This window comes from Gopherus flavomarginatus, chromosome 9, assembly GCF_025201925.1.
Source record: "Gopherus flavomarginatus isolate rGopFla2 chromosome 9, rGopFla2.mat.asm, whole genome shotgun sequence".
Classification (NCBI taxonomy): Eukaryota; Metazoa; Chordata; order Testudines; family Testudinidae; genus Gopherus; species Gopherus flavomarginatus.
In genome coordinates this window covers 35,206,164-35,230,995 of record NC_066625.1, presented here as the reverse complement: position 1 = coordinate 35,230,995, position 24,832 = coordinate 35,206,164, and the positions used below count along the sequence as shown (strand labels likewise).

The window sequence follows — 24,832 nt, the reverse complement described above, 5'->3', positions numbered from 1 at the left end:
ATGCCCAAGGACAGTGAAACATCCAATATTCCTTCATTCCAGAAGGGAACAAATTATAGCAGGGTGAACCCAAACTGTGGTTTCAAAAGCCAAGGGACTGACCAAAAAGCAAACTGTAGTGTGGGAATCACATAGACAGGCCTGCTAAGCATAGACTGCTAATGCAAGCCTGCCTGCCTACCCCGATGCCTTGAATCCACAGGAGGATGACAGTAAGAGCTGTTGATTTTCCTGAGGAACTGAGCTTGGAGATGGAGTTTATACTCTTGCCAGCTAAGCCATCCTATTGGACCAAACTCTTAGCACTGTTTCTTAGAATCATAGAATATTAGGGTTGGAAGGGACATCAGGAGGTCATCTAGTCCAACCCCCTGCTCAAAGCAGGACCAATTCCCAGACAGATTTTTACCTCAGTTCCCTAAATGGCCCCCTCAAGGATTGAACTCACAATCTTGGGTTTAAGCAGGCCAATGCTCAAACCACTGAGCTATCCCTTCCCCCTTATAAATACTGATTTTCTCCCAGATCCCTAAGCGGCCCCCTCAAGAATTGAACTCTCAACCTCACAAAGTAACAGGGTTCCCTATTGGTAAAGGGGCAAAAGACCCCAATAAAAAAAACAACCTTTGTCAAAAGGAATTTTTTTAAGTCTTAAAGCCAGGCAACATTAATTCAATTCAGTGTTAAAGATCGTGCAGAGATAAACTCTGCCAAATAAAATTAGGGGAGAAATCAACCCTCAAGGAGCAAGGGAATTAACTCAGAGTGGCTGCAATTTGCCTCAATGCAGAGAGGTAGCACTAGGCCCATGTGCTGTCTAATCTCCATCCTGGTGCCACAGCGATAGCTCTACTTTCACAGCTTCAAAAGGGATCTTTCAGGGCTTACATGGGACTTCTGGAATCAGGTGAATCTCAGCGGATGTAGCTCAGCAGGGTAACATTAAAAGGAGCCAGCTCATCCCTTGTATGGAGAAACCCAGGAAAGTGGCTGAAGGATGGGTGAGTTTCACATCCTAGCTGCTTGCTCTGTTGGTGGCTGCTCTGTGTCCCGCTCCCCAAGGGACAATCAGAGGGATGTAGCTTCAAGAGGCCATTGCAGAGATAGAGGACGTGCTCTGCTTCCCACCCCAGGACTGACTCATGGTCATGATGTACCTAGCATGTCCTGCCATTTAAACACACAGGACTGAAACTGCTTCCTCACCTCGGGCTGTTTGTGTCTGAGACTTTGCCAGGGAATCTGCAGGACAGGGAGGGAAGTAGACATTTCAGGTTGGGAAACTGTATCCATCCTCATCAAGAGCAAAGCTGCAGAGATCACTGCGTGCTCAGGGAGGGTGCAACGGTTGCAATCTCAACATTTTCTCCTCCCCCCTGCAGCAGCAGCAATTATTTTGTGGAGGGCCAGAGAGTAGGTTCCTCAGGGAGCAGAGCAGGACCCATTATCCATTTTCTGTTCCAAGCTACCCTGCCAAATTGCCTTCCCTTTCAGCAACTCTATTCTGCTACGTAACAGATTGCAAACTAACATCAGTGTTATATACAAACTGAGCAGGAGAGGGTGTTTAAAGAACACCCTCATGCTCATGCAAACACCTGATCTGAACTGGCCAAGGAACTTGGAGTCCTGAGATCTCTACTGAGCTTGTGTAGTCCCAGTGCCACGTGGCACACTATTGCTACACCATCAGGATAGGTACATTGAATCTAAGGTTGAATCCCTTTTGGAGTGGCCCTGTTCTCCAGGGTAGAGTTTCCAGTGGGCCTCCTCTCACAATGTTTCCATCATCTCAAATAAGTCCCAGTCCCACTATCATGCACCTCCTCACTCTAACCACCAAGGCTAAAGGCCTTCTCAGCCCCTCCGTTTTCATACACTCTTGTCAGTTGCAGAGAACGCAGCATGGTGAGAGAAGGAATACACCAGTTTTGCAAACACTAATAGTAACACATTTTAAAATGCAGAAATAGACTAGTGCTCCCAACGAGCACTGCCTCTAGCTGGGCCCCTCTGCTGAGGACTGCACTGAGAAGACTGACAAAACTAGCTAATCCCCTGGGGATCCTTCAGTGGTGCAAGTCTTGTACCCCGCCCCCGAATCCTACCCCCACTAGAATCACAGGATCTCAGAAATGGGCAGTATAGGATTGTCACCTTGATTTGTTATATTTGCAGGCAGGATTCTGGACACCAACATGAAGCACTTCATCACAGCATGCTCTCCCTCCGAACAAGAGGCACAGCTCCCTGTGCACACGGCTGTCTGTATGGGGCAGGTATGCGAGGGGCTCGGCTTGGCTCCTGCAGTAGATGGCATTGATGGAGCCGCAGTCTGTCATGCTGGCCAGCTGTGGATCCGAGGGCCCTATGATATCTTGTAAGGCACTACCTGCTTTCGGCCCTCTCAAGCCTAAAGCCAGCACAGGTGGAGCCTTGCCAGCCTCTGGATCATAAGTAGAAGGCAGCTTGTCTGTGAAAGATAAACACATGTGACTAATGCATGGAATCACCCTTTCCAGGCTCATTCATTCCACTCAAGGTCTCTTCTCAGTTCATTACTCAGCCTAGATGACTGACAGTTTATCAGTACTGCCTTTAGCTCCCCTTCCACATTTGCCAGGCTAACAGCTGTTTCTCACTGGGTCTCCGCTCACCTCTGGAGGCTCTTGCTTTGGCACTGCTGGTTATACTGGGAGATCAGAACTGTGATCTCTTCCCCTTCACAGGCAGGGTCTGGGTGCCTTGTAAATAACACACGAAAACCCAGGTTCTCCCACTGGTCTGCAGCTCAGGGAGGGAGGGAGAGAGGCGAGGAATGACCTTGAAGCACCAGAAGGAGATGGGGTCCCTCTGTGGCCTGGTCCCCACTCCTGCTGAGCCCTTCACACAAACATGCCTAATTAGGGCTGGCTCCATGTGGTTTGCAGAGCTGGGGGCATTGCTGCAGCAGCAGGCTCCTCTCAAATCCGGAGGGCCAGATCCTCAGCTAGTGCAAATTGGAACAGCTCCATTTAAGTCACTGATAATTTTCCCAATGGAAACCATCATAGTAGTTAATGCTACTAAGTCTGCATGACCACACACTGGAGATTCTGCACAGATATGCAAAGCTGAGTGAGTGGCTCTCACTGAAAATCATTGAGCCCAAAAGTTCACACTTCATTCAGAGAGGGTTGCTGGGGTGGATGGTGGGAAAGCATTTGGGCCAGGGGACCAGGTTGTTTCCTGCTCCTTTCTTTAGCAATAGAAGAACTGACGAGGGGACCCCAACTGGGAAACGTGAAAGTTTTGCCAAAACTCCATGCAAACTGTTTAGTCCCCTGGTCAGGATCTGTGCTGTGTGGGGAAGGAATGACAAGGAATGACATTTAAAAAAAATATGTGACCATCACTTCTTTCTTTCCCTACTCTGGGTTCCCTTATTTCTTGCCAGGAAGAGGAAGACCCACAGGAGAGATGTGGCAAATCTCTCTCCAAGCTCACAGTCTCACAGATGGCTGGAAATCACTAGGCCTGGGCAGGAATGGAATCAACTTTGCTTCTCCACTGAACCCACTGCTGCCATTGGGCAAGGAGGGACTGGATACCACCTCCTCAGAACTGGGGTTTAGATGCATCTAGAGTCAATGTGTAAGGCCAGAAGGGAGCACCAGATCACATAGTCTGACTTCCTGCATGTCACCAGCCACTAAATCTCACCAAGTTACCCAGTTTTGAATCCAATGAACTGGATTAGATTAAAGTATTATAGCTCTCTGGAGACTAAACTATTAGACTCACAGAACCAGAGGGTTAGAAGGGACTACAAGGGTCATCTAGTCTAACTCCCTACCAAGATGCAGGATTTATTGTGTGCCACATGCAGAGAATAGGAGGGATTGAGGTGCACCAGTGTCCAATGGCCCTGTAATGGCAGGGAATTGAGTTGGTGAGATATACCCAGATGAACCTAGCAAGCAACTTGTGCCCCAGGCTACAGAGGAAGGCAAAAAACTCCAAGGTCATTGCCAATATGACCTGGGGAAAAATTCCTTCCCAACCTGAAATTCAGGATCACTTTAACCCTGAGCATGTGAACAGGACCCACCAGCCAGGCATCTAAGAAAGAGAATTCTCGGTACCCTCTCAGGGCACTGGCCACTCTGTCCAGTGTCCCGTCTCCAGCCATGGCCATCACTGATGCTGCTTATCATAACCTTAGTCCCAGATTTGGACCTTAGCGTCCAAAATATGGGGGTTAGCATGAAAACCTCCAAGCTTAGTTACCAGCTTGGACCTGGTACCTGCTGCCACCACCCAAAAAATTAGAGTGGTTTGGGGCACTCTGGTCCCCCTGAAAAACCTTCCCTGGGACCCCAAGACCCAAATCCCTTGAGTCTCACAACAAAGGGAAATAACCCTTTTTCCCTTCCCCCCTCCAGGTGCTCCTGGAGAGATACACAGACACAAGCTCTGTGAAACTACACAGAGAGACTCCCCCTCTCTGTTCCCAATCCTGGAAACAAATAGTACTTTCCTATTCCCCCAGAGGGAATGCAAAATCAGGCTAGCAAATCCAACACACAGATCTCCCCGATTTCTTCCTCCCACCAATTCCCTGGTGAGTACAGACTCAATTTCCCTGAAGTAAAGAAAAACTCCAACAGGTCTTAAAAGAAAGCTTTATATAAAAAAGAAAGAAAAATACATACAAATGGTCTCTCTGTATTAAGATGATATAATACAGGGTCAATTGCTTAAAAGAATATTGAATAAACAGCCTTATTCAAAAAGAATACAAATCAAAGCACTCCAGCACTTATATTCATGCAAATACCAAAGAAAAGAAACCATATAACTTACTATCTGATCTCTTTGTCCTTACACTTAGAAGATTAGAAAATAGAACTACTTCTCCAAAGCTCAGAGAAAGCAGGCAGACAGAAAACAAAGACTCCGACACAAACTTCCCTCCACCCAGAGTTGAAAAAATCCGGTTTCCTGATTGGTCCTCTGGTCAGGTGCTTCAGGTGGAAGAGACATTAACCCTTAGCTATCTGTTTATGACACGCCCCCCAAATTGCAGACAGTGGGGAAGCTCACTGGCGGCGATTTGCTTCTAGAACTTGAAAATAAACAGATTAATACAACACATACACCTTTACATATACTCCTAAGTATATAACTAACAGACTTCTACATTTTAAGAACACTTTTTAACTACTGAATTCTGGGAAACTCTCATGGGAGAGTGCATCAGCTACTTTGTTAGAAGCTGCTGTGATGTGTTGAATTTCAAAATCAAAATCTTGGAGAGCTAAACTCCAACGAAGAAGTTTCTTGTTGTTCCCCTTGGCAGTGCACCCCAACACAAGAAAACAGGAACCATGACTTCTAAGGCAAAAATTAAGGCCGAAGAGGCTGGAGAGGGGCCTTGACCTGGTCTTGAGGCTTTCCCACTCTTTGGCATACCTCACAAGACTGGACATACTTGGCAACGTCCTTGCCCATCCCCTCCCAGTGGAAGGACTTCCCCAACCGGTCCTTGGTTCTGTTCACCCCAGCATGGCCACTGGGATGATCATGGGCTAAGCTTAAGAGCTTCCCCCGGTACTTAGTTGGAACCACCAACTGTTTTTGCGGCTGCCATTCTTCCCAGTGTCCATCAGAAAGAATTTTCTTGTATAAAAGTCCTTGGTCTATAACAAACCGGGATCGATGAGAAGAGCTGAGAGGCGGTGGGGTGCTCCGTGCCGCTGCCCATGCTTTCTGAAGGCTGTCATCTGCTTCCTGCTCAGTCTGGAACTGTTCCCTTGAGGCTGGGGTTACCAGTTCTTCCTTAGACTGTGGACTTGGGCTTGGTCCCTCTGGAAGCAATGTAGGTGATGGGGTTGTTTCCGTTGCTGGTGAACCGCTCTCCGCTGGTGCACCTGAGGGTATTTCAGGCTCTGGCTGAGCCTTTTGGGTATGGCTGTCTGTTGCTTCTGCCAGTTGTGGCTCGCTGGCGCCCTCTGGCGTTGAGTTTGAAGATGGGGTTGCACTTGCTGGTGCTGGTTGCTGTTCCAGTTCCGGGCCTGGGACTGGAGGTGCTGTGGCTGTTTCAGTGGTTGGCGGGGAATCTGGGTCCACTACCTTTGTCTGGGTCTCTGGTAACCCAGACGGGGCGTCTGTGGACGGTTCAGGAACAGGAATGGGTTTGGAAGCTTGCCTGGTTTGGCTACGTGTAACCATTCCCACTCTCTTGGCCCGCCTCACCTGGTTGGCCAAGTCTTCCCCCAGTAGCATGGGGATAGGATAATTGTCATAGACTGCAAAAGTCCACATTTCTGACCAGCCTTTGTACTGGACAGGCAGTTGAGCTGTAGGCAAGTCTACAGCTTGTGACATGAAGGGGTAAATTGTAACTTTGGCCTTTGGGTTGATGAATTTTGGGTCAACGAAGGATTGGTGGATAGCTGACACTTGTGCCCCCGTGTCTCTCCACGCAGTAACCTTCTTTCCGCCCACTCTTAAATTTTCCCTTCGCTCCAAGGGTATTTGAGAGGCATCCGGGCCTGGGGATCTTTGGTGTGATGGTGGTGTAATGAATTGCACTCGCATGGTGTTCTTTGGACAGTTGGCCTTGATATGTCCCAGTTCATTACACTTAAAGCATCTTCCATCTGATGGGTCACTGGGCCGAGGTGAGTTACTGGAGACTGGTGAGGTTGAAGGGTAGGGTATCTGTGGCTTTACTTGGGTGGTATGTGGGGTCTTTGGCTGTCCTCGGTTGTAGGGTTTATGGTCTGTGTGCCCCCTGGGGTAATCGTTCCCCTTGACAGTAGCTTTTTTGCTTTCTGCCAGTTTCATCCATTTGGCTTCAATCTCCCCCGCCTCAGCGATATCTTTGGGATTTCCATTTTGTATGTACCGTGTGATGTCTTCAGGAACACCATCCAAGAACTGCTTCATTTGTATGAGGAGGTGCAGTTCTTCCAAGGTTTGAACGTTGTTTCCTGTTATCCAGGCCTCATAGTTTTTTGCAATGTAGTAGGCGTGTTTGGGAAATGACACCTCTGGTTTCCACTTTTGGGTTCTGAAGTGCCGACGGGCATGATCTGGGGTTATCCCCATTCTGTATCTGGCCTTGGTTTGAAAAAGTTTATAGTCATTCATTTGCTGCTTAGGCATTTCAGCTGCCACCTCTGCTAAAGGTCCACTGAGCTGTGACCTCAATTCTACCATGTACTGGTCTTCGGGAATGCTGTACCCAAGACAGGCTCTTTTAAAATTTTCCAAGAAGGCCTTGGTGTCATCACCTGCCTTGTAGGTGGGAAATTTCCTGTGCTGTGGAGCAATAATTGGCGCCGGGTTGTTAGGGTTGGCTGGCACATGCAGCCCAGCTTTTGCCAAGTCCAGTTCATGTTTTCTCTGTTTTTCCTTCTCTTCATTCTCTTTTTGTTGTTTTTCCATTTCTTTTTGTTGCTTTTCCATTTCTTTTTGGTGCTTTTCCATTTCTCGGCGGTGGGCCAACTCTTCTTCTGCTTGTTTCCTTCGGTAGGCCACCTCTTCTTCTTCTAGTTTTCTTTTGTGTGCTGCCTCTTGGGCTGCCTGTTCTCTTTGGAAGGCTGCCAGTTTGATGCTTTCTTCCTTTTCTTTCATCTCCATCTGTCGCCTGTGTTCAGCTTCTTTGTATTGCTCTTCGGCCTCAACTTTTGCCTTAGAAGTCATGATTCCTGTTTTCTTGTGTTGGGGTGCCCTCCGGTGTTTCTCTTCTGAACTGCAGGCTCTGTTGCCTCCTGAAGTCTGCCTAGCAACAGTGCCTTTAGCTAATCTTCAATGTTAAGTAAACCTGAAAAACCACTTTATTTGCATATATATAGTGCTGGTAATGACTCTCAATGGGAGTGCTATTGTGTGACAAAAGACCCTTAACAGTCTGGTAATGGCTTCTTGCTTAACATGCAAGCCACAGACTGCCAGAGAGAGCAGAAAAAAAAATTCTCTTTGGTTCCCTTTTAAAACCAAACTGTTTCTCTCTGCTAAAAAGCCCTTAGCAGAGAAAAGAAAAATATAATATTCCTACTGGCTTCTGGATTCTGTCTATATCCCACCCGCTGCACACCATATCATAACCTTAGTCCCAGATTTGGACCTTAGCGTCCAAAATATGGGGGTTAGCATGAAAACCTCCAAGCTTAGTTACCAGCTTGGACCTGGTACCTGCTGCCACCACCCAAAAAATTAGAGTGGTTTGGGGCACTCTGGTCCCCCTGAAAAACCTTCCCTGGGACCCCAAGACCCAAATCCCTTGAGTCTCACAACAAAGGGAAATAACCCTTTTTCCCTTCCCCCCTCCAGGTGCTCCTGGAGAGATACACAGACACAAGCTCTGTGAAACTACACAGAGAGACTCCCCCTCTCTGTTCCCAATCCTGGAAACAAATAGTACTTTCCTATTCCCCCAGAGGGAATGCAAAATCAGGCTAGCAAATCCAACACACAGATCTCCCCGATTTCTTCCTCCCACCAATTCCCTGGTGAGTACAGACTCAATTTCCCTGAAGTAAAGAAAAACTCCAACAGGTCTTAAAAGAAAGCTTTATATAAAAAGAAAGAAAAATACATACAAATGGTCTCTCTGTATTAAGATGATATAATACAGGGTCAATTGCTTAAAAGAATATTGAATAAACAGCCTTATTCAAAAAGAATACAAATCAAAGCACTCCAGCACTTATATTCATGCAAATACCAAAGAAAAGAAACCATATAACTTACTATCTGATCTCTTTGTCCTTACACTTAGAAGATTAGAAAATAGAACTACTTCTCCAAAGCTCAGAGAAAGCAGGCAGACAGAAAACAAAGACTCCGACACAAACTTCCCTCCACCCAGAGTTGAAAAAATCCGGTTTCCTGATTGGTCCTCTGGTCAGGTGCTTCAGGTGGAAGAGACATTAACCCTTAGCTATCTGTTTATGACACTGCTGAAGAAGGAAAAAAATAAAAACAAACCCAGAACACATTTTGAGGAAAAAATTCCTTCCTGACCCTTGCAGGAGACTGGCTGAAATCCTGAAGCATGAGATTTAGGAACTGATTACATGAATTCATGCAGATGAAATGGAATTATGACCTCAGGCACTGTAGAGCATGTAAATAAAGGAGGAAGTGGCTGAAAATACTTTAAACAAGAAATATATTTGTATTTTTTTCAAAGTTCAAGCAAAGTTCAGTTTTCAGACCTGTGTTGTGGATCTCAACTGAAATATGTTCTCCCTCTATACACAAGCACCTCCATAACATGTGCAGAGAGCAAAGCATTGGGGGCAGATCTGCTGTATGGATCAGAAAGCAGAACTCTGCTCATCTTCTGTTACTGATTGATGATTTTATGGCTTTCTGATTCACTTACAAAGCTCTCCATTTGCTTGTACCAACATATTACATACCTACTGCTGAGACAACTGAAACAACAATCACAATTATGAGCCAGTCCGGACCCACTGTTTTCAAATGTGACAAGGCAGCAAGGAGACTGCGGAATTTTTCTCAGTGATTGAGCAGGTCTAGCCTGAATTTCCACCGACCTGAAAAGAACACATGTTTCTCTCCCTCTCAGTCTGCCAATATCCCAGCCCAAGAGAAACAGAGTATGAGTATGTGATCTGATGTTACACACAGGACTTCTAGGAGAGCTAGCCTGTACAGAGGCAATCCCAGAACTTTGCAGTTATGTGATGGCTTCCATTCTAGGATCTTGAAGAGCTTAATATATAATTAAGACTCGCATGCTCCCTGGCAGCTGAGTTTTATTATGCCTGATTTACTAATGGGGAAACTGAGGCACTGAGCAGCCAAGGCTGATATTTACAAACATGGGTGCCTAATGCTATGGAGTTAGGGCCAGATCCTCAAAAGTATTTATGCCCCAACATCCCATTGAATTCAGTCAGAATTAGGCACCTAAATACCTTTCAGGATCTGAGCCCAAGTGTCTAACTGCAGGCATCCATGTTTGGCTTTACCGTTAGTGCCTCATTTTCTCCTCAGTGCCCTCCAAAGTTAAAAGATGTGGCCGAAGCCACTTGGCAAAGCATGGCATTCTGGATGGTGGGTCACCCTACAGAGCAGTTGGAGAAAGGCCAGGTCAGCAGCCCCAGATTTTGCAGTTTCCTGCCTCAGAGAGAAAACTTGGGGCTGCTATCTACAGAGAAATAACGGCCAGAGAGAACTGCAGTGTGGTGACATGAAGAGTATCAGGGAGTAAAAAATAGAGGAAATGGCAAAAACTTGCCAAAACTTAACACCGGAGACAGATAGAAGGAGACAGGGTATAATCTGACTCCAAAGGAGAAGAGAAAGGCTTGATTGTGGTCATGCTCATATCCCCCTCGAAGTCCTCTTCCTTTTGATCAGGGATGTGCAGGTCTGTGAGCCGCTACAGTTAAGTGGGTGAAACTTTTGTATGTAGATGAGGCCTTACCTGTGCTAGCGAGCAGCATGCTGTGCTGGGGATAGAGCAGGCGGAGCCCACAGATATCCAAACCAGAGCTCAGGATCAGCTGTAACATGTGATGGACAGCCAAAGGAGTTCGGAGTAGGGTTTCAAAGAGCAACGTCACAGCAACCTGAACAGTCAGGTAAAGAGTGCAATGGAGGAATGGGTCAAATAGCTTCAAACGCTCTTAGTAACAATGGTGAGATTTCTCTCTAGAGCAGTGATACTCAGACCTCAGTGGTTCAGGAGGCAAATTAGCAATCAACGTGACCCAAAAGAGCCACAGTACTATGAATTCACTGTTTAATTTACTATAGTACTATACATTCATATTTAAACAGTATGATGGGAAATATTTAGGGTTTTTATATACACCTTTACCCCGATATAATGTGACCCAATATAACACAAATTTGGATATAATGTGGTAAAGCAGTGCTCCTGGGGGCGGGGGCCTGCGCACTCTGCGGATCAAAGCAAGTTCAATATAAAGCGGTTTCACCTATAACACGGTAAGATTTTTTGGCTCCCAAGGACAGCATTATATCCGGGTAGAGGTGTATAGATAATTCTTATAAACCTCAGTTGGTTAATGACATTGTAAAAGCATCCTGACTAACCAATCTAAGTTATTAACCAATAATGAAATCACACAGTGTTTTAATATCATGTGCTGCAAAGAGCTGCAGGAGACACATCAAAGAGCCACTTGCAGCTTGTGAGCTTCAGTCCGAGTATCACTGCTCTAGGGAGAACCAGACATTCACATCAATTGTACAGTGATATCTCTTCTCTTCTTCTCCTCTTCAGTGATCCTCATGCCTTAGGTTATGTCCACATACTTATGGTGGAGCACAGAGTACAGGAACCTATGTGTGTAGCTACACACAGCAGTGAAAGGCTCTGGCAATGGGGAAAGGCTCTGGTAGCAAGGAGCTGCTGAAGTCTTTCCCTGCTGCCTTCCCCTACCAGACCCTCTTCTTGCTGCCAGAGCTTTTCACTGCAGCAAGGAAAGTCTCTGGCAGGGGGGAGGCAGTGGAGAAAGGCTTTGGCAGGGGGGAGGCAGCACTGCCCCCACTGCCTCTCCCCTGCCAGAGCCTTTCACTGCAGTGGGGAAAGGCTCCAGCAGCCAGGAAGAGGTGGGACACTAGACAGCTCAAAATACCAGCGTAGATGTTGGAGGCATGTAGAGAGCCATGTAGAGTACAGACCCTGGGGGTTCAGGTGGGTAAGACCTTGCTTCTACTCTACTTGCCTAAGCCATGCTATTTATACCCACGTTAGCAGTGTCTATACTCTACATGCTGCCGTAAGTGTAGATGGACCTTTACTTACATGGTAAAATCTTTGGGGCAGAGACTGTCTCTTTGTTCTGTATTTCTCCAGCACCTAGCACAATAGGTCCCTTCGGCACTGACGTAATCAGAAATATTAATAACTAATTAATAACATAATGCTTTCTGTGATCTGAACTACTGTACTTTGTTTTGTATTATGTAGCAGGGTGATCACCCTGCTTCTGCCCTGGAAGGGTAAAAGCAGCCCTAGAGAGGGCTGCAGCAGGGTAAGAGGGATTAAGAATGGCTGGGGAAGCTGAGTGGGTAGCTGATGAGAGCTGTGGCTGGCTTAATGAGGGCCCAGCTGGCCCTTATGAGAGGGCTGTGGGCCAGAAGCCAAGAGATTCTCTCTCTGTAGATGATGAGAGGGACTGGCCTTGCTGCTAGGAGCTGAGCAGGGTACCTAAAGTGGAGCAGGGCTGGGGAAAGGCCAGAAGCGCTGGGGAGCTCTGACCTGGAAAAGCCCCAGGCTGCAGGCCTTGTTAAAGGCCAAGAAGGTACTGGGGTTGCAACGGGGCAGCCCAAGGGTAGGCAGAGGCAGCAGGTCCAAACCCTCCTTGCTAATGATGAGTGGCAATTATACTGCAGTCTTCCCTAGTGAGTGGAAGCTAGATGGTGACTAGCAGTAGCCCAAAACTGAGGCGAGGTGGGTATAGGGGTTGGGGTTCCCCGAGGAGGGGAGATCCAGCAAGACTAAAGGGTATTGCAGGGGGCAGAACCCTGAGAGAAGGGGCACCGGGGCCTGGGAGGGACACTGGGGCCTGCAGAGGGCACTCCTGAGTGAACAGAGCTAATTCCCAGGACGACCAGCGGGAGGCGCCACCAGTGAGTCATCGCCCTGTTACAGTTAGGTTGTAGATTCTTTGGGGGCAATGAATGAAATTTATCTAACGCACTGTTTACCTTTCCAGTATTAAAGAAATATTTTCAAATAATATTAGACTAGATGGCTGACTTCCTATATTTTTAGAAATTATAAAATCAACACTAGAAGAGCATTCAAAAACAGGTACACCAGGTATCCTGTAATATATCTATATTTTAAAATCCTGTTTTCTAGATTAATCCCATTCAGCCCATCTTTAGTTGAAGAATACCGAAAAACACCCAGCCTTGTACTGAATATACACACCTGGGTTTCTGAACAGGAAAGAAAATCATTCTGAATCCTCGTCCTTCTTTTTGTTCCAGTTCTGTATTTCACTCTCCCATAAGGGGAAATTTCTTGTTTCAAGGAGCACATACCTTAAAGGTAAGAATCTGGGTTTTTCCTGAAATTCAGGGACACTGAAAGGTCTGGCTTGCAGCTGCATAACATGGCTACACCAGCCTAGAGTTTGTTCATGGTTCCCCCTTCTGTACGGAGGAGCTTTATTGCTCCCGTGAATGCCAATTTCATTGATCGTTACCAGACACTTTAAATAAAGTGTTACCAAATGCTGTTCCTTCATAAACACATGACAAATCTTACAACATTATGATAAATGAAGTTATAAATCTACCTCAGTAATAAAAAAGTAGATAATTAGACAAAAAAGTTCTGTTTTCCCTACTGATTTCATTATAATTCCCCTGATATTAACCCATTGCTCAGACTGGCTAATGAGTTTTCCTATGGCCTCCTGCCCTATAAAACCTCTAGCAAAGACCTTCTAAGCAAGGAAGTAAGTTACTCCTTAGATTGGGTGGAAATGTGACTAACTGAACAACTTTGTGTAAAGCAGGGGAAGCTTCAAGAGTCATCCCATTTTGTCCTTTTCCCCTCTCAAGGTGCATCCTATTCACAGTCTCATACCATGAAGACCTCTTTCCAGCACAAAAGCTGCTCCCTCTAGAAGCTCAACAGGGTTATTCCTGAACCAGCCACAAGAGTTGTTCTAGAGAGAGTTTAGTCAATCCCTGATCCTAAGTGCCCTTTGGTGGACATCAAGCACCTTGCAGGATCAAGCCAGACATGTGGAATCAAAATCATTCTAAGCAGCTTGTCCATCCAGCTGGAAGAAAGTCAAAACAGCAGCATTTTTAGATCAAGTTCAGGATGAAGCTTTAAAGCCTCCCCAAATGAATTAGACTTATTCAACTTTTTATTGTACAAGTTCTAAAAGCCAGGCAAGGTCTATGGCAGATCAGTTTGCAGTCAAGCTAGTTTGGGTTTTCAAAATGCGTCTGCCACTGCAGATATGCACCTGGCTAGCAGCAATTTCTCTAGCCCAGACATTTCAGAGTTTAATCTTTTCAGGCTCGGAGCAACAGGCACAGGAAAAATGATGACACCAAAGGCTAGGCTGACACATTTAGATCTGAGTAAGAAATGTTTAAAGTTTGATTATTCGTACCAATCACATGAATTCAAACATTTCATGCCAGTTTTGACCATCCCTCAGATACCCACTTCATTCTGCAAGTCACAAAGGAGCTCTTACCTCAGTGTCTATATCTGTACTGGCCCCAATGTCACTACTGTCAGGGAAGTATTTTTCATCAGTCTCTACTGTCTGCCAGTAGAACCCAGCTGGCATTGCAAATGCTTTCTCCACTGCCTGAAATGCACAAAAGACAGCTCTTATTTGTGAATTATCTTGATCCTTCAAAGTCAGGAACTGAAAAAGACAGCATGGTTAATGCTAAGGCTAGAGATCAGAAAAAGTGATAAAGGATTATACTCATTAGTCCAATATCATGGCATTTTTTGTTCTATCTGCCCATTAGGTGCAATAAAGACTACTTGAAATGCCATCCAAGCGCACAGATCTGTTACAATTGGTATCTTGGGAGAATGAACATAATTAGGGACCAACCCAGCTACAATTCCATTTGCAGACCACCCACTGAGTTCAATGGGTGTTACGAGCAATGAGGGATGGCAGGATCAGGCCTATATATAAGCCTGCAAGATGCTGAGCACTTCTGTGTCTTGCCTGTCAGTGAGGGTTCTGAACATCTCACTGGAAAGGGCTATATGATGAGAGGAATTTGATTAGCCGCTGAACATTGCAACCAGGTTAGGAATCAGCCAATTGTTACAAGAATGAAACCAGAATCAGTTCATCAAAGCAAATCAAACACACCACACTTCCGGAGGTCCTGTTATTTCAGATACAGTCACTACTCAAGCAGATGAGGCTGACCTTTAGCCCCACATCGCAGCACCCTGGAGGCATTTGATTACCCAGCATAAACTACACATCTGACTTTGTATTATTATGTATGCATTTTCTGTGCAGCAAACCAAGCAAATTGCAAGAGTGCAGTTTGAGCCTTATGTTTAAGGACGTGCCAGTTACTTCCCAGTCATAACAATTTGTTCTGGCTTGAAGATTAGCATGCAAGGATACAGCCCAAGAATTAATGTATCTACAGAACATGAGGGGAACTCTTATTGGCCAAGTTTTGGTTAATGGGACAAATTCTGCTCTCAGTTATACCAGTGTAAATCTGGAGTCACTCCAGGAATATGAGTGGAATTACTTGGGATTTACACAGAGCAGAATTTAGCCCTCTGACTGGAAAAAAAAATCAATTCTAAGCCAGATCTTCAGCTGGTGTAAATCAGTGTGGCTCCATTGACTTTTCTTGAACAACTCAAGTTTACACCAGCCGTGAATTTGACCCTAGAGATTAAGAGGTTTTTGTAGCTCAGATGCCACCAGAATGTACTGTGGCAAAGTACCTGCTTCTCCTTAGCTGGCTCAGTCACATTTTGCCTTGGAGACACAGGCTTGGGGAAAGCAAAGTCCTTCCAGGTCGTGCAGGGTCTGGCTGATCCTTCCCTCAGTCAGTCCCTTGTCTTGGTTTTCTCCCCTTCTGGGGACAGAGTGCAGTCTTCCTTGCTGGAAGGGTTCAGAGTCCTGCTCCATCTACTTGCTGGCAGCTACTCTCACTCTCACTCTCCCCCCTGCTTCCATACCAGGGAGGGTTTAAAAAGGTCTCCAGCAATTGGGGCCAGCTGAACCTAATTAGTTCCCTGGTAACCCCTGTTCCAGCTGAACCTTATTTCCCCACAGCTATCTCTCCTCAATGGATAGAGAGAGGCCTTTTAACCCCTCTGGGACTAATTACTACCCCTCCCTTTGTAGCCATTTGTCCTGGGTTTGCCACATATTCCCCCGCCCTTAACATTACGGGGTTGAGCTACTTGGGTCGGAAAGCAGTGCACCCTCGACAGGCCATCCGCATTGCCATGTTGGGTTCCAGACCTATGTCGCACTGTGAAGTGGAAGGGTTGAAGCATTTTGTCCTTGTTTTGGTGCATCCACTGCAAAGGGGCATGGTCCGTGATCAGGGTAAACCTCCATTCAAGTAGATAGTAGCAGAGGCTTTCTATGGCCCATTTTACTGCCAGGTACTCCTTCTGCACTACGGCGTATTTCCATTCCCTAGGTAGGAGCTTCCTACTGAGGAAGAGGACGGGGTGTTCATCATCTCCGACCATTTGTGAAAGCACCACCTCCAGCCCTACTTCAGAGGCATCCGTTTGTAGGATAAACTCCTTCCCCCAGTCTGGGGCTACTAGTACGGGATCTGTGCAGAGGGCCGTCCTCAGATCCAAAAAAGCGGTTTCGGCTGCAGCAGATCATTTTACTATGTCTGGGCCCCGAACTTTGGTTAGGTCCGTTAATGGGCATGCCCTGGTGGCGAAGTGGGGAATGAATCATCTATAATACCCCACTAGTCCCAGGAATGCTCTGACCTGTTTTTTCTGGAGTGGTCGGGGCCACTTCTGTATAGCTTCTAACGTGTTGAGCTGGGGCTTCACCACGCCCCTCCCCACTATATACACAAGGTACTTGGCCTCAGCTAACCCAATCAAACATTTGGAGGGATTTGCAGTCAGTTGTTCCTTCCTCAGGGTGTCCAGGACTGCTTCTACCTTCTCCATGTGCGTCTCCCAGTCGGGGCTATATATGATGATGTCATCGAGATAGGCTGCCGCGTACTTTCCATGGGGTCGTAACAGTTTGTCAATTAGCCGTTGGAAAGTAGCGGGGGCCCCATGCAACCCAAAGGGGAGAACAGTGTACTGATATAGTCCTTCTGGAGTTGCAAAGGCCGTCTTCTCCTTGTCGGCCTTGGCTAGAGGGATCTGCCAATAGCCCTCGGTAAGGTCAAGGATAGACATAAACCATGCCTTTCCCAATCAGTCAATCAGTTCATCTATCCTGGGTATAGGGTATGCATCAAATCGGGACACCTCATTCAGCTTGCGGAAGTCATTGCAGAACCTCATACTGTCGTCCGGCTTAGGCACTAAAACCACGGGACTGGAGCATTGACTATGAGATTCTTCAATGACTCCTAAGGCCAGCATCTTCCTGACCTCTTTCCTAATCTCTTCTCTCTTGGCCTCCGGGATCCGGTATGGCTTGACATTCACCTTCACTCCAGGCTCTGTGAAGATGTGATGGTGAATCTCAGTCGTCCTGCCTGGCTTTTCTGAGACATCCTGGTTGCATTTGATCAGGCTGATCACTTCTGATCGTTGTTCCGGAGTCAGCTCCGGGGATATTCCCACCAGGTTGGACTGGTTGCTTTTAGGGGATGGTGCCCCCAGCGCAACCACCGGAGCTTCTCTCTCCTGCCAAGGTTTCCACAGATTTATATGGTAGATCTGCTCCAGCTTCCGGTGACCTGGCTGTCGGACCTTATAGTCATATTCAAGACCCAAGTCCGATGTAGCAAAGCAGGGACTGTGTACTGCAGGGACTTCAGATTTACATGGCAAGGACCCCATAATTAGGCTGCAAAGACCTCTGATTTGGGGCATTGCTGCTAAATGCTCTCCCTTCTCTGCCACCATGTGGTCCAATCCCTTGTGTTATTTATTGTGATACTAAATTCCATTTGTTTTACAAAACTCCCAGAATTTCAATGTGGGGGAGATTGTAGTATTGAAAATGCATGAATGCATTGTGCAATCAGCCTGGGGCAGGTGGAGGTTTGGATTGCTAGGGAGAGGGCAATTAGAGTGTCTGTCACCCAGGATGGTGGGGAGGGGAGCAGTTCTGGATACTGGCATACACGAGGTGGTTGAGGATTTCATGGAATGGGGATGTACCTTGGTTTCTCTTCTCCTCACTTAAGGGCAGGGACAGAGGTGCTTTTAAGTGTAGGAGGAGTTAGGATTGAATTCCAGATTCCTGTCCTCCAGCAAAAGTTGACAGCAACTAGATACCTCACTGCACCCTCCTCCCTTAGTATGTACCACTACATCCAGCTATGATGGATAAGAATGTTAGCTGGATGGTTCTGCTAACAAATCATCTGTGGAACAGTTAACTATGTTCACAGTTAATTTGCAGTCATTAGGCTCCAGAGTGAACAAACCACTGTGATGAACTGGAGCAATTCACAGCTCTCCAGGCTTGTTTCACGCAAACATCATTGTGTTAGTTTACATTTGGATCATATTCTGAAGGTCGGCTTTTCAACCATGAGTTTGCTAATGGCAAAACTCCCATTGACTTCAGCGGGGTCAGGATTTCATCATGTTTTTTCACTGTAAACTGGGATTCTGGAGTGTGGTAAGGCAGCAACCCATTAAGTCTGCAATTAGGCATCCATTTGTACAGCCACATCGCTGTATAGATGGGGTCCAGGGCATCTGATCACTGACAGGGTGGATGAGTCAGCCCCAAGTGGACTCAACACTGGGTGAGTGGTCTGACCAATCAGGTGAGATGTGAGGCATATATAAGCACTGCAGCCAAGGCAATGTAATGAGTTCATCAGGCTGTACAATAGGTGCAGGAATGCCTGATAGCTGGCCTCTCAGTATCAGCTGTCAAAGTTAGAATCAGGACTCACAATTTGTCAGACCACTCTGTTTTATTAGCACAGCGCTCCGCCAATAACACCCAGATAATGTGAGTGGCCATGCAAGACCCAAACAGTCTTATTTATACAGATAAAAGAGCGGGAATTAGACTAAGGGACAAAGAAAGCAAAACAGTAAAATTCACCTGGCGCACAGCATGCATATCCTATGTCCTTACTAATTCTTATCCATCTGAGGCTAATACTTCACCAATTGCCCTTTAACAGTGCAATTGTTCTATGTTAATGTCTGTATTCCTGACACCTGGATTGCAGCATTCCAACAATTTTGCTTAAAGGTACAGACAGCATTTCTTTAATCCTTTCTATTTTCACAATATAATTCATTCTACTTTTACACAGCTCAAGAAGGGATGGAATAGCAAGAGGCCTTGACTAATCAAGGACTGGTGAGGTGTTACTGATGCAGGTGAGTAGCACTCCGTGATTAGAATTTTGATCTATGCTTTGAGAGAGGTGGTGCCTTGGCCTTGCAGTCCAGCACCATCAAGGGCAGGCATCATGCATGCCAATCTCTCAGCATTCTCCAGTAACTCCAACTGGGACAGGCTGGTCACTCTGAAGATGCCAAAGCACTGTTGTGGAGGGTCGATCCTGTCAGACATGCATTAAGGCAGAGTCCCAATGTCCAGCTGAGATGCTTGATAATGAAGCTCTTGAAGATTTGGCATCAGGCTTAACAGAAGATTCAGAGGAGGCCAGAACAGCCCTGAGGCACACACTGGGATTTGAGAGCTCCCAGATCCCACAGCCAGCCAAGTCATGGTTCACCCAAGGTATCTCAGGTAACTGTCATACCCACACATGAAGGACATGATATGTCCACACCTGGGGCGCAGCTTGAAGCCAGTAGACTGTTTCTCAGACTGTGTGAAAAGAAGAGAGAAAGAGATAGCACAGGCAGCAGTAAAAGAATAATAAAACATCTGAAGATCTGTGAGGTGCTGAGCCCAGACCACATTACTAAATGCAATTTTTGTTTTATTTGTTTGACAGACAACAGTTAGAGGTAGCAGCTCTGCAGCCAAGAACCTAAAGAGAATCAGGTGAAGATGTCAGTGAAGATGATGAAATGCTGATGTGACAGTAGCAGCAGTTGTGCAAGGGAACTCCTCCATCAGCGGTGATGGTAAAAGAGCGGCTAGTAAGAGGCAGGTGCTGTTCCCCCTTATCAGAGGTAAGTGCATGGTGCTTGTTGGTAAGACAATGTAAGGCATTAAAATTCTACAGCTAGGGGATTTGTCAGTCACGTGCTAAGAGCAGAGATTCAGGAGTGGGGAGATATTATAACACATATATTTGGGAGAAGAGAATAAATATCACATCTATAAGGCATTGCAAAACTCTCATGGTTCTTGTCAACTGTGTCATACAAATGCTGTTATTCAAATATCCCATTAATATATTCTCTGGGAAAGAGCTTCTTAAATTTTAATCAGAGAACAGCCCCAGGAGGTCATTCCGCTGATGCAAGATAGTTCCCCATCATACATTTTCTTGTGCTTTCTCTAATCTAGTTTTAAATGTCCCAAGGGATGGGGGCTTTTAACCTCTTCCCTTGGGAGACTAAAGCCTAATTGATCGAATTCAGAATATTCAGACTGAGAAATTCCCAAATGGCCCCCAATTCTTCATGATCTTTAGAGACTATGTTCCCATAACATGAAGCACACTCTGGTATCATTCGTATTGGACTGATGTATTTTGTTGCAACTAGAAGTTTATAGCTATCATTAAACTAAAATGATCACATCTTTGAAAACTCAGACTCCACTTTGATCTTCTGTATATATGGGAGTAGATCTCTTATGAGGCATGCTGTTAACCAAAAATTCTGGAGGCAGGTTGTTTTCGAGGGGGCTGTATCCATATATTAACAGAGTGTGGAAATACTACAGCAGTGAATTTTGTATGCCTTTGGTGATTTGTCTTTAGTCTTCATATAGCCACCAAGTGCTCTTGTTACCCCATATTGTGCTGTGTTGTTATTTTTTGGACAGCACTCATCCTCAGCTTCAATGGAGTTACACTCAGGAGAATTTAGACTGGGCCCAAAACTCCAATCATGGTCAATGGGAGTCTTACCTGAGTAAAAAGTAAGGAACTTAGGATGGGCCCATTATTAAGCATAATTATCATATGAAAAAGGAAAACAACCCTTCACTTGTTGGTGGAAGTCAGCTGGGAACTAGCTAATTTCCAGGGCTATGGTGGAGCCACTGGAGGGATTCCACGATGGGCGAGTGAGGCAGAGCCAGTGCTTCACAGCTGAGCAAGTCCTGATCTACCTCCCGTCAGCAGGAGCTCCCTTCCTCTCTTGGCATTTGCTCCAGATATAATCCACCTCCCTAATTACCACAGCAGGCTGGGAACTAGCACAGACTGGGAGCCCAGGGTGGCTCTGTGCAGAGTGGCCAAGAAAAAGCAGGCAGGGAGCATGAGACTGCTTGCCCACTAGTACTCAGAGCACTGCTGGAGGTACTAAGAAGGTAGGTCCTGTTCACTTGGAACTAAGGAACAGGAGAGGGGAAGGAGGTTATCAGGACAAATACACAGCATCCCAAGGGTTAATATAAAGACGCAGTTAGTTGTATTTTATATTAAAATGAAGCAATCCCATTTTTGCTGACATGGAACACTAATTGCTAACCTCCACAAGGATTATGTTACTCCTAACCTAACTTGGAGTTTTAATGATCCCCTTGTGAAATTGCTCTGGATATCCAAAATGAAATACCACAGATCGATATAAAGTATGTATAGCATTAATAACGGAGACTTTCAAAGTAAGGCACCAAGGGCAAAGTGATCTATTTTGGGACTCAAAATCTGCTGAGAAACTACTAGATCAACTGATTGAAAACTAAATGTTCTCTCTTTCTCTGACAAAGAATCTGTATAAAGATTAATGCTGCTGACCAATTACCCGCTGTGCACACAGCAAGGCTGGACTAAGATATCCTATTACATTTTTTTACCCCATTTTCCTCTCTCCACTCCTGTCCACTTGATTGTTTCATCAATCTTCCTGTGACTTGTCTTTTAGACTGTAAGATCTATGGGGCAGAGCTCTGTATTTATTAACCATGGGTCCAAAGCTCTGCACTATGGGGTGCCAATCTAGTTAGGACTCTGGGCCCCACTGTGATATCAGTGATAAATAATAATGATCACTGGTGCTACACCAGAGTTTTCAAGCTGACAGGCCTGATTAAAGCTAACACTGAATTTCACATGTAAAACCGATACGGTGCAGGCTTTTAGTAACTCTGGGACAGATTGTGCCCTGGTGTCAATCAGCATGACTCCAGTATAGTCAATAGTACCAGTCCCCATTAGCTGAAAATCTGGCCAATTCTAGCTTGCTTAGAGAGATCAGAATTTTAACTGAAAGCTTCAAGTTTTAAAAGTAGGTTGGTCTGGTTAAAGGGCCATGATGTAATGTGGCCTTCATGTAATTAAGGGAGTGATCCCCAGGAGGTGCTGAGCACCTGAAATTGAGGGGGAAATCTGGCCTTTTATCTGATTTAATTTCTTCTAAGCAGGCGAGGCTGAGCTAGATCCCTCACGCAAAATGGGTTTGCTGCCTGGCTGTTCAATTTCTAATGATTTAAAATTCCCCCAATAAGGGACAGACATAAAAGCTCTGCCTGATTTAAATGAGGCCTTATTCTATGCCTTACAAATAGGCACCAGATTTATCTTGTATAAATATATTGGGTAACTTTTCAGTGCTTGAAGCTATGTCGGCTGCACATCAATGACAGAGAAGCTGTCTTTTCAGTTAAGGAGGTGGAACATCATATAGGCAAAACTGTTAGTGCCTACATCTTCATTGTATTGACTGGTGTTGGGTAACTATTAACCCCTGAATCTGATTAGAATTATATAACAGGTATTGTACTGCATGGGTTTCAAAGGAATCGGCTCAGTCATGAAACAACACTGCAGTATCCACTGATTCCTGGGATTGTGTATCTGTGCTTGTATTGACCTGGGAATTATGGGGAAACAACACGACTGACAGATGCTGCCGATGCTACGAGAAGGCAATGAGTGGGACATACTCAATAGATAGGGAGTCCTTGTGGCACCTTAGAGACTAACAAATTTATTTGGGCATAAGCTTTCGTGGGCTAAAACCCCTTCATCAGATGCATCACTCCATGCAAACCCATGCTCTGAAGTATCCCTAGCCTCTGTTTGCCAGATGCTGGGAATAGGTGTGTAATGAGTTCAGTCACAGAGACTCCCTTGGGACTGTCACTTGATGTGCGGAAATTTCCTCTGAGCCATTTTCCCTGCCAGCTTGGGGCTCCAGAACCCTGCCTTGTTGAGCCAGACACACTAGCCTGCTGCAACACCGACTCAGGGTCTCAGCCATGCCCCTAAAGCTGCAGACTTTAACGAAAAACAGCTCAGCAGGTTACCTCTCCAGCACCCAGACACCCAGTCCCCAGTGGGATCCAAACCCCAAATAAATCCGTTTTACTCTGTATAAAGCTTATAGAGGGTAAGTTTTTTAATTGTCCGCCCTCTATAACACTGATAGAGAGATATGCACAGCTGTTTGCTCCCCCTGGTATTAATCACTTATACTTTGGGTTTATTAATAAAAGTGATTGTATTAAGTATAAAAAGTAAGATTTAAGTGGTTTCAAGTAATAATAGAGAGAACAAAGTAAGTCACCAAGCAAAATAAAACAAAACATGCAAGTCTAAGCCTAATACATTAAGAAACTGATTACAGGTAAATATCTCACCCTCAAAGATGTTCCAATAAGATTCTTTCACAGACTGGACTCCTTCCTAGTCTGGGCCCAATCTTTTCCCCTGGTACAGTCCTTGTTAGTTCCAGCAAACATCTCAGGTGGTAAGCAGGGGTTTTCCCATGACTGGCCTCCTTTTGTCCTGCTCCACCCCCGTTATAGCTTTGGCACAAGGCGGGAATCTTTTGTCTCTCTGGGTCCCCACCCCTCCTTCTAAATGGAAAAGTACCAGATTTAAGATGGATTTCATTATCAGGTGACATGGTTACATGCCACTGTAAGAAACCCTAGTCTGCATTCTTTCTGGGCTGGCCCACATGTACACAGTAAGGTTTCAAGTATCAGAGGGGTAGCCGTGTTAGTCTGGATCTGTAAAAGCAGCAAAGAATCCTGTGGCACCTTATAGACTAACACACGTTTTGGAGCATGAGCTTTCGTGGGTGAATACCCACTTCGTCAGATGCATGTAGTGGAAATTTCCAGGGGCAGGTATATATATGCAGGCAAGCTAGAGAGTAAGGTTTGCAAGTAAACAGAGCCATTTACAGTTCACTGATTCTGAAGCACTCTTAATGGCTTCCACTTAATATGTTTACATCAGTAATACAAGTTTATATCTTATTCTCCTAACTCCAGACATAGATATAATACATGCGAACAAATAAGATGAACACAGTCAGTAGATTTTAAGCTTTGTAATGATACCTTACAAGAGACCTTTTGCATAAAGCATATTCCAGTTACATCATATTCACATTCATAAGCATATTTTCATAAAGCATATGAAGTCCAATGTCACAAGGTGACGGGATGGATCACCTGATGATTATCTGTTCTGTTCATTCCCTCTGAAGCAGCTGGCATTGGTCACTGTCAGAAGATAGGATACTGTGCTAGATGAACCATTGGTCTGACCCAGTATGGCTGTTCTTACTGCAACGGGAGTTATGAGTACTAAGTAGGACTTAGGATCAGGCCCTTAACTCTTACCTAGACCATACGAAAAGATTCCTAATGGATGAAGGCCAACAGCTGTTATGGCCCTAGTCATGGTAGAACACAGAAACACACAGTTCACAGACAGTACCTTAGGGTCAGGGTTAATAGTGGTGATGCAGTTGAGCCGTACAGCGGGAATCTCTGGAAGGAGTGGGTATAGCTGGTTCTGGAGGCGACTGGTCAGTTCTCTGCTCCACCAGATAACATTTGGAAGCCATGTATGGGAGAGGTACGCAGACATCTGCTGGTAAAAAATGGTTGTTCCTCGAAGAGCTTCCTTAGCCTACAAACAAAGACATTTGATTAAAGGCCCAGCCTTCAAGTTAACAGCGCACTGCAAGAAAGAGGCACATATTCTTTATAAGAAGCTTTTTATACACGTGTTGCATGACTGGAGGTAAATAGGAGATGGAGGAGAGACTTGACCA

The 24,832-nt window shown here is 45.6% G+C and overlaps 2 protein-coding genes across 12 annotated transcripts in view; both read right to left on the bottom strand.

The window, feature by feature from the left end:
• DNAAF8 (dynein axonemal assembly factor 8) overlaps positions 1 to 24,832 on the bottom strand; it is a 155,524-nt gene that overhangs the window by 61,477 nt on the left and 69,215 nt on the right. For all 10 annotated transcript variants that reach the window (XM_050968041.1, XM_050968046.1, XM_050968042.1 and 7 more), the window contains 4 exons: positions 24,493 to 24,687; positions 14,226 to 14,342; positions 10,451 to 10,595; positions 2,158 to 2,473 (listed from right to left, as the gene is read on the bottom strand). In XM_050968041.1, the coding sequence (XP_050823998.1) occupies positions 2,158 to 2,473; positions 10,451 to 10,595; positions 14,226 to 14,342; positions 24,493 to 24,687 (773 nt within the window). The remainder of the gene's footprint in view (positions 1 to 2,157; positions 2,474 to 10,450; positions 10,596 to 14,225; positions 14,343 to 24,492; positions 24,688 to 24,832) is intronic.
• The window catches only part of XPO6 (exportin 6), a 453,699-nt gene that overhangs the window by 386,188 nt on the left and 42,679 nt on the right, over positions 1 to 24,832 (bottom strand). The gene's annotated exons all lie outside the window — the stretch shown is intronic.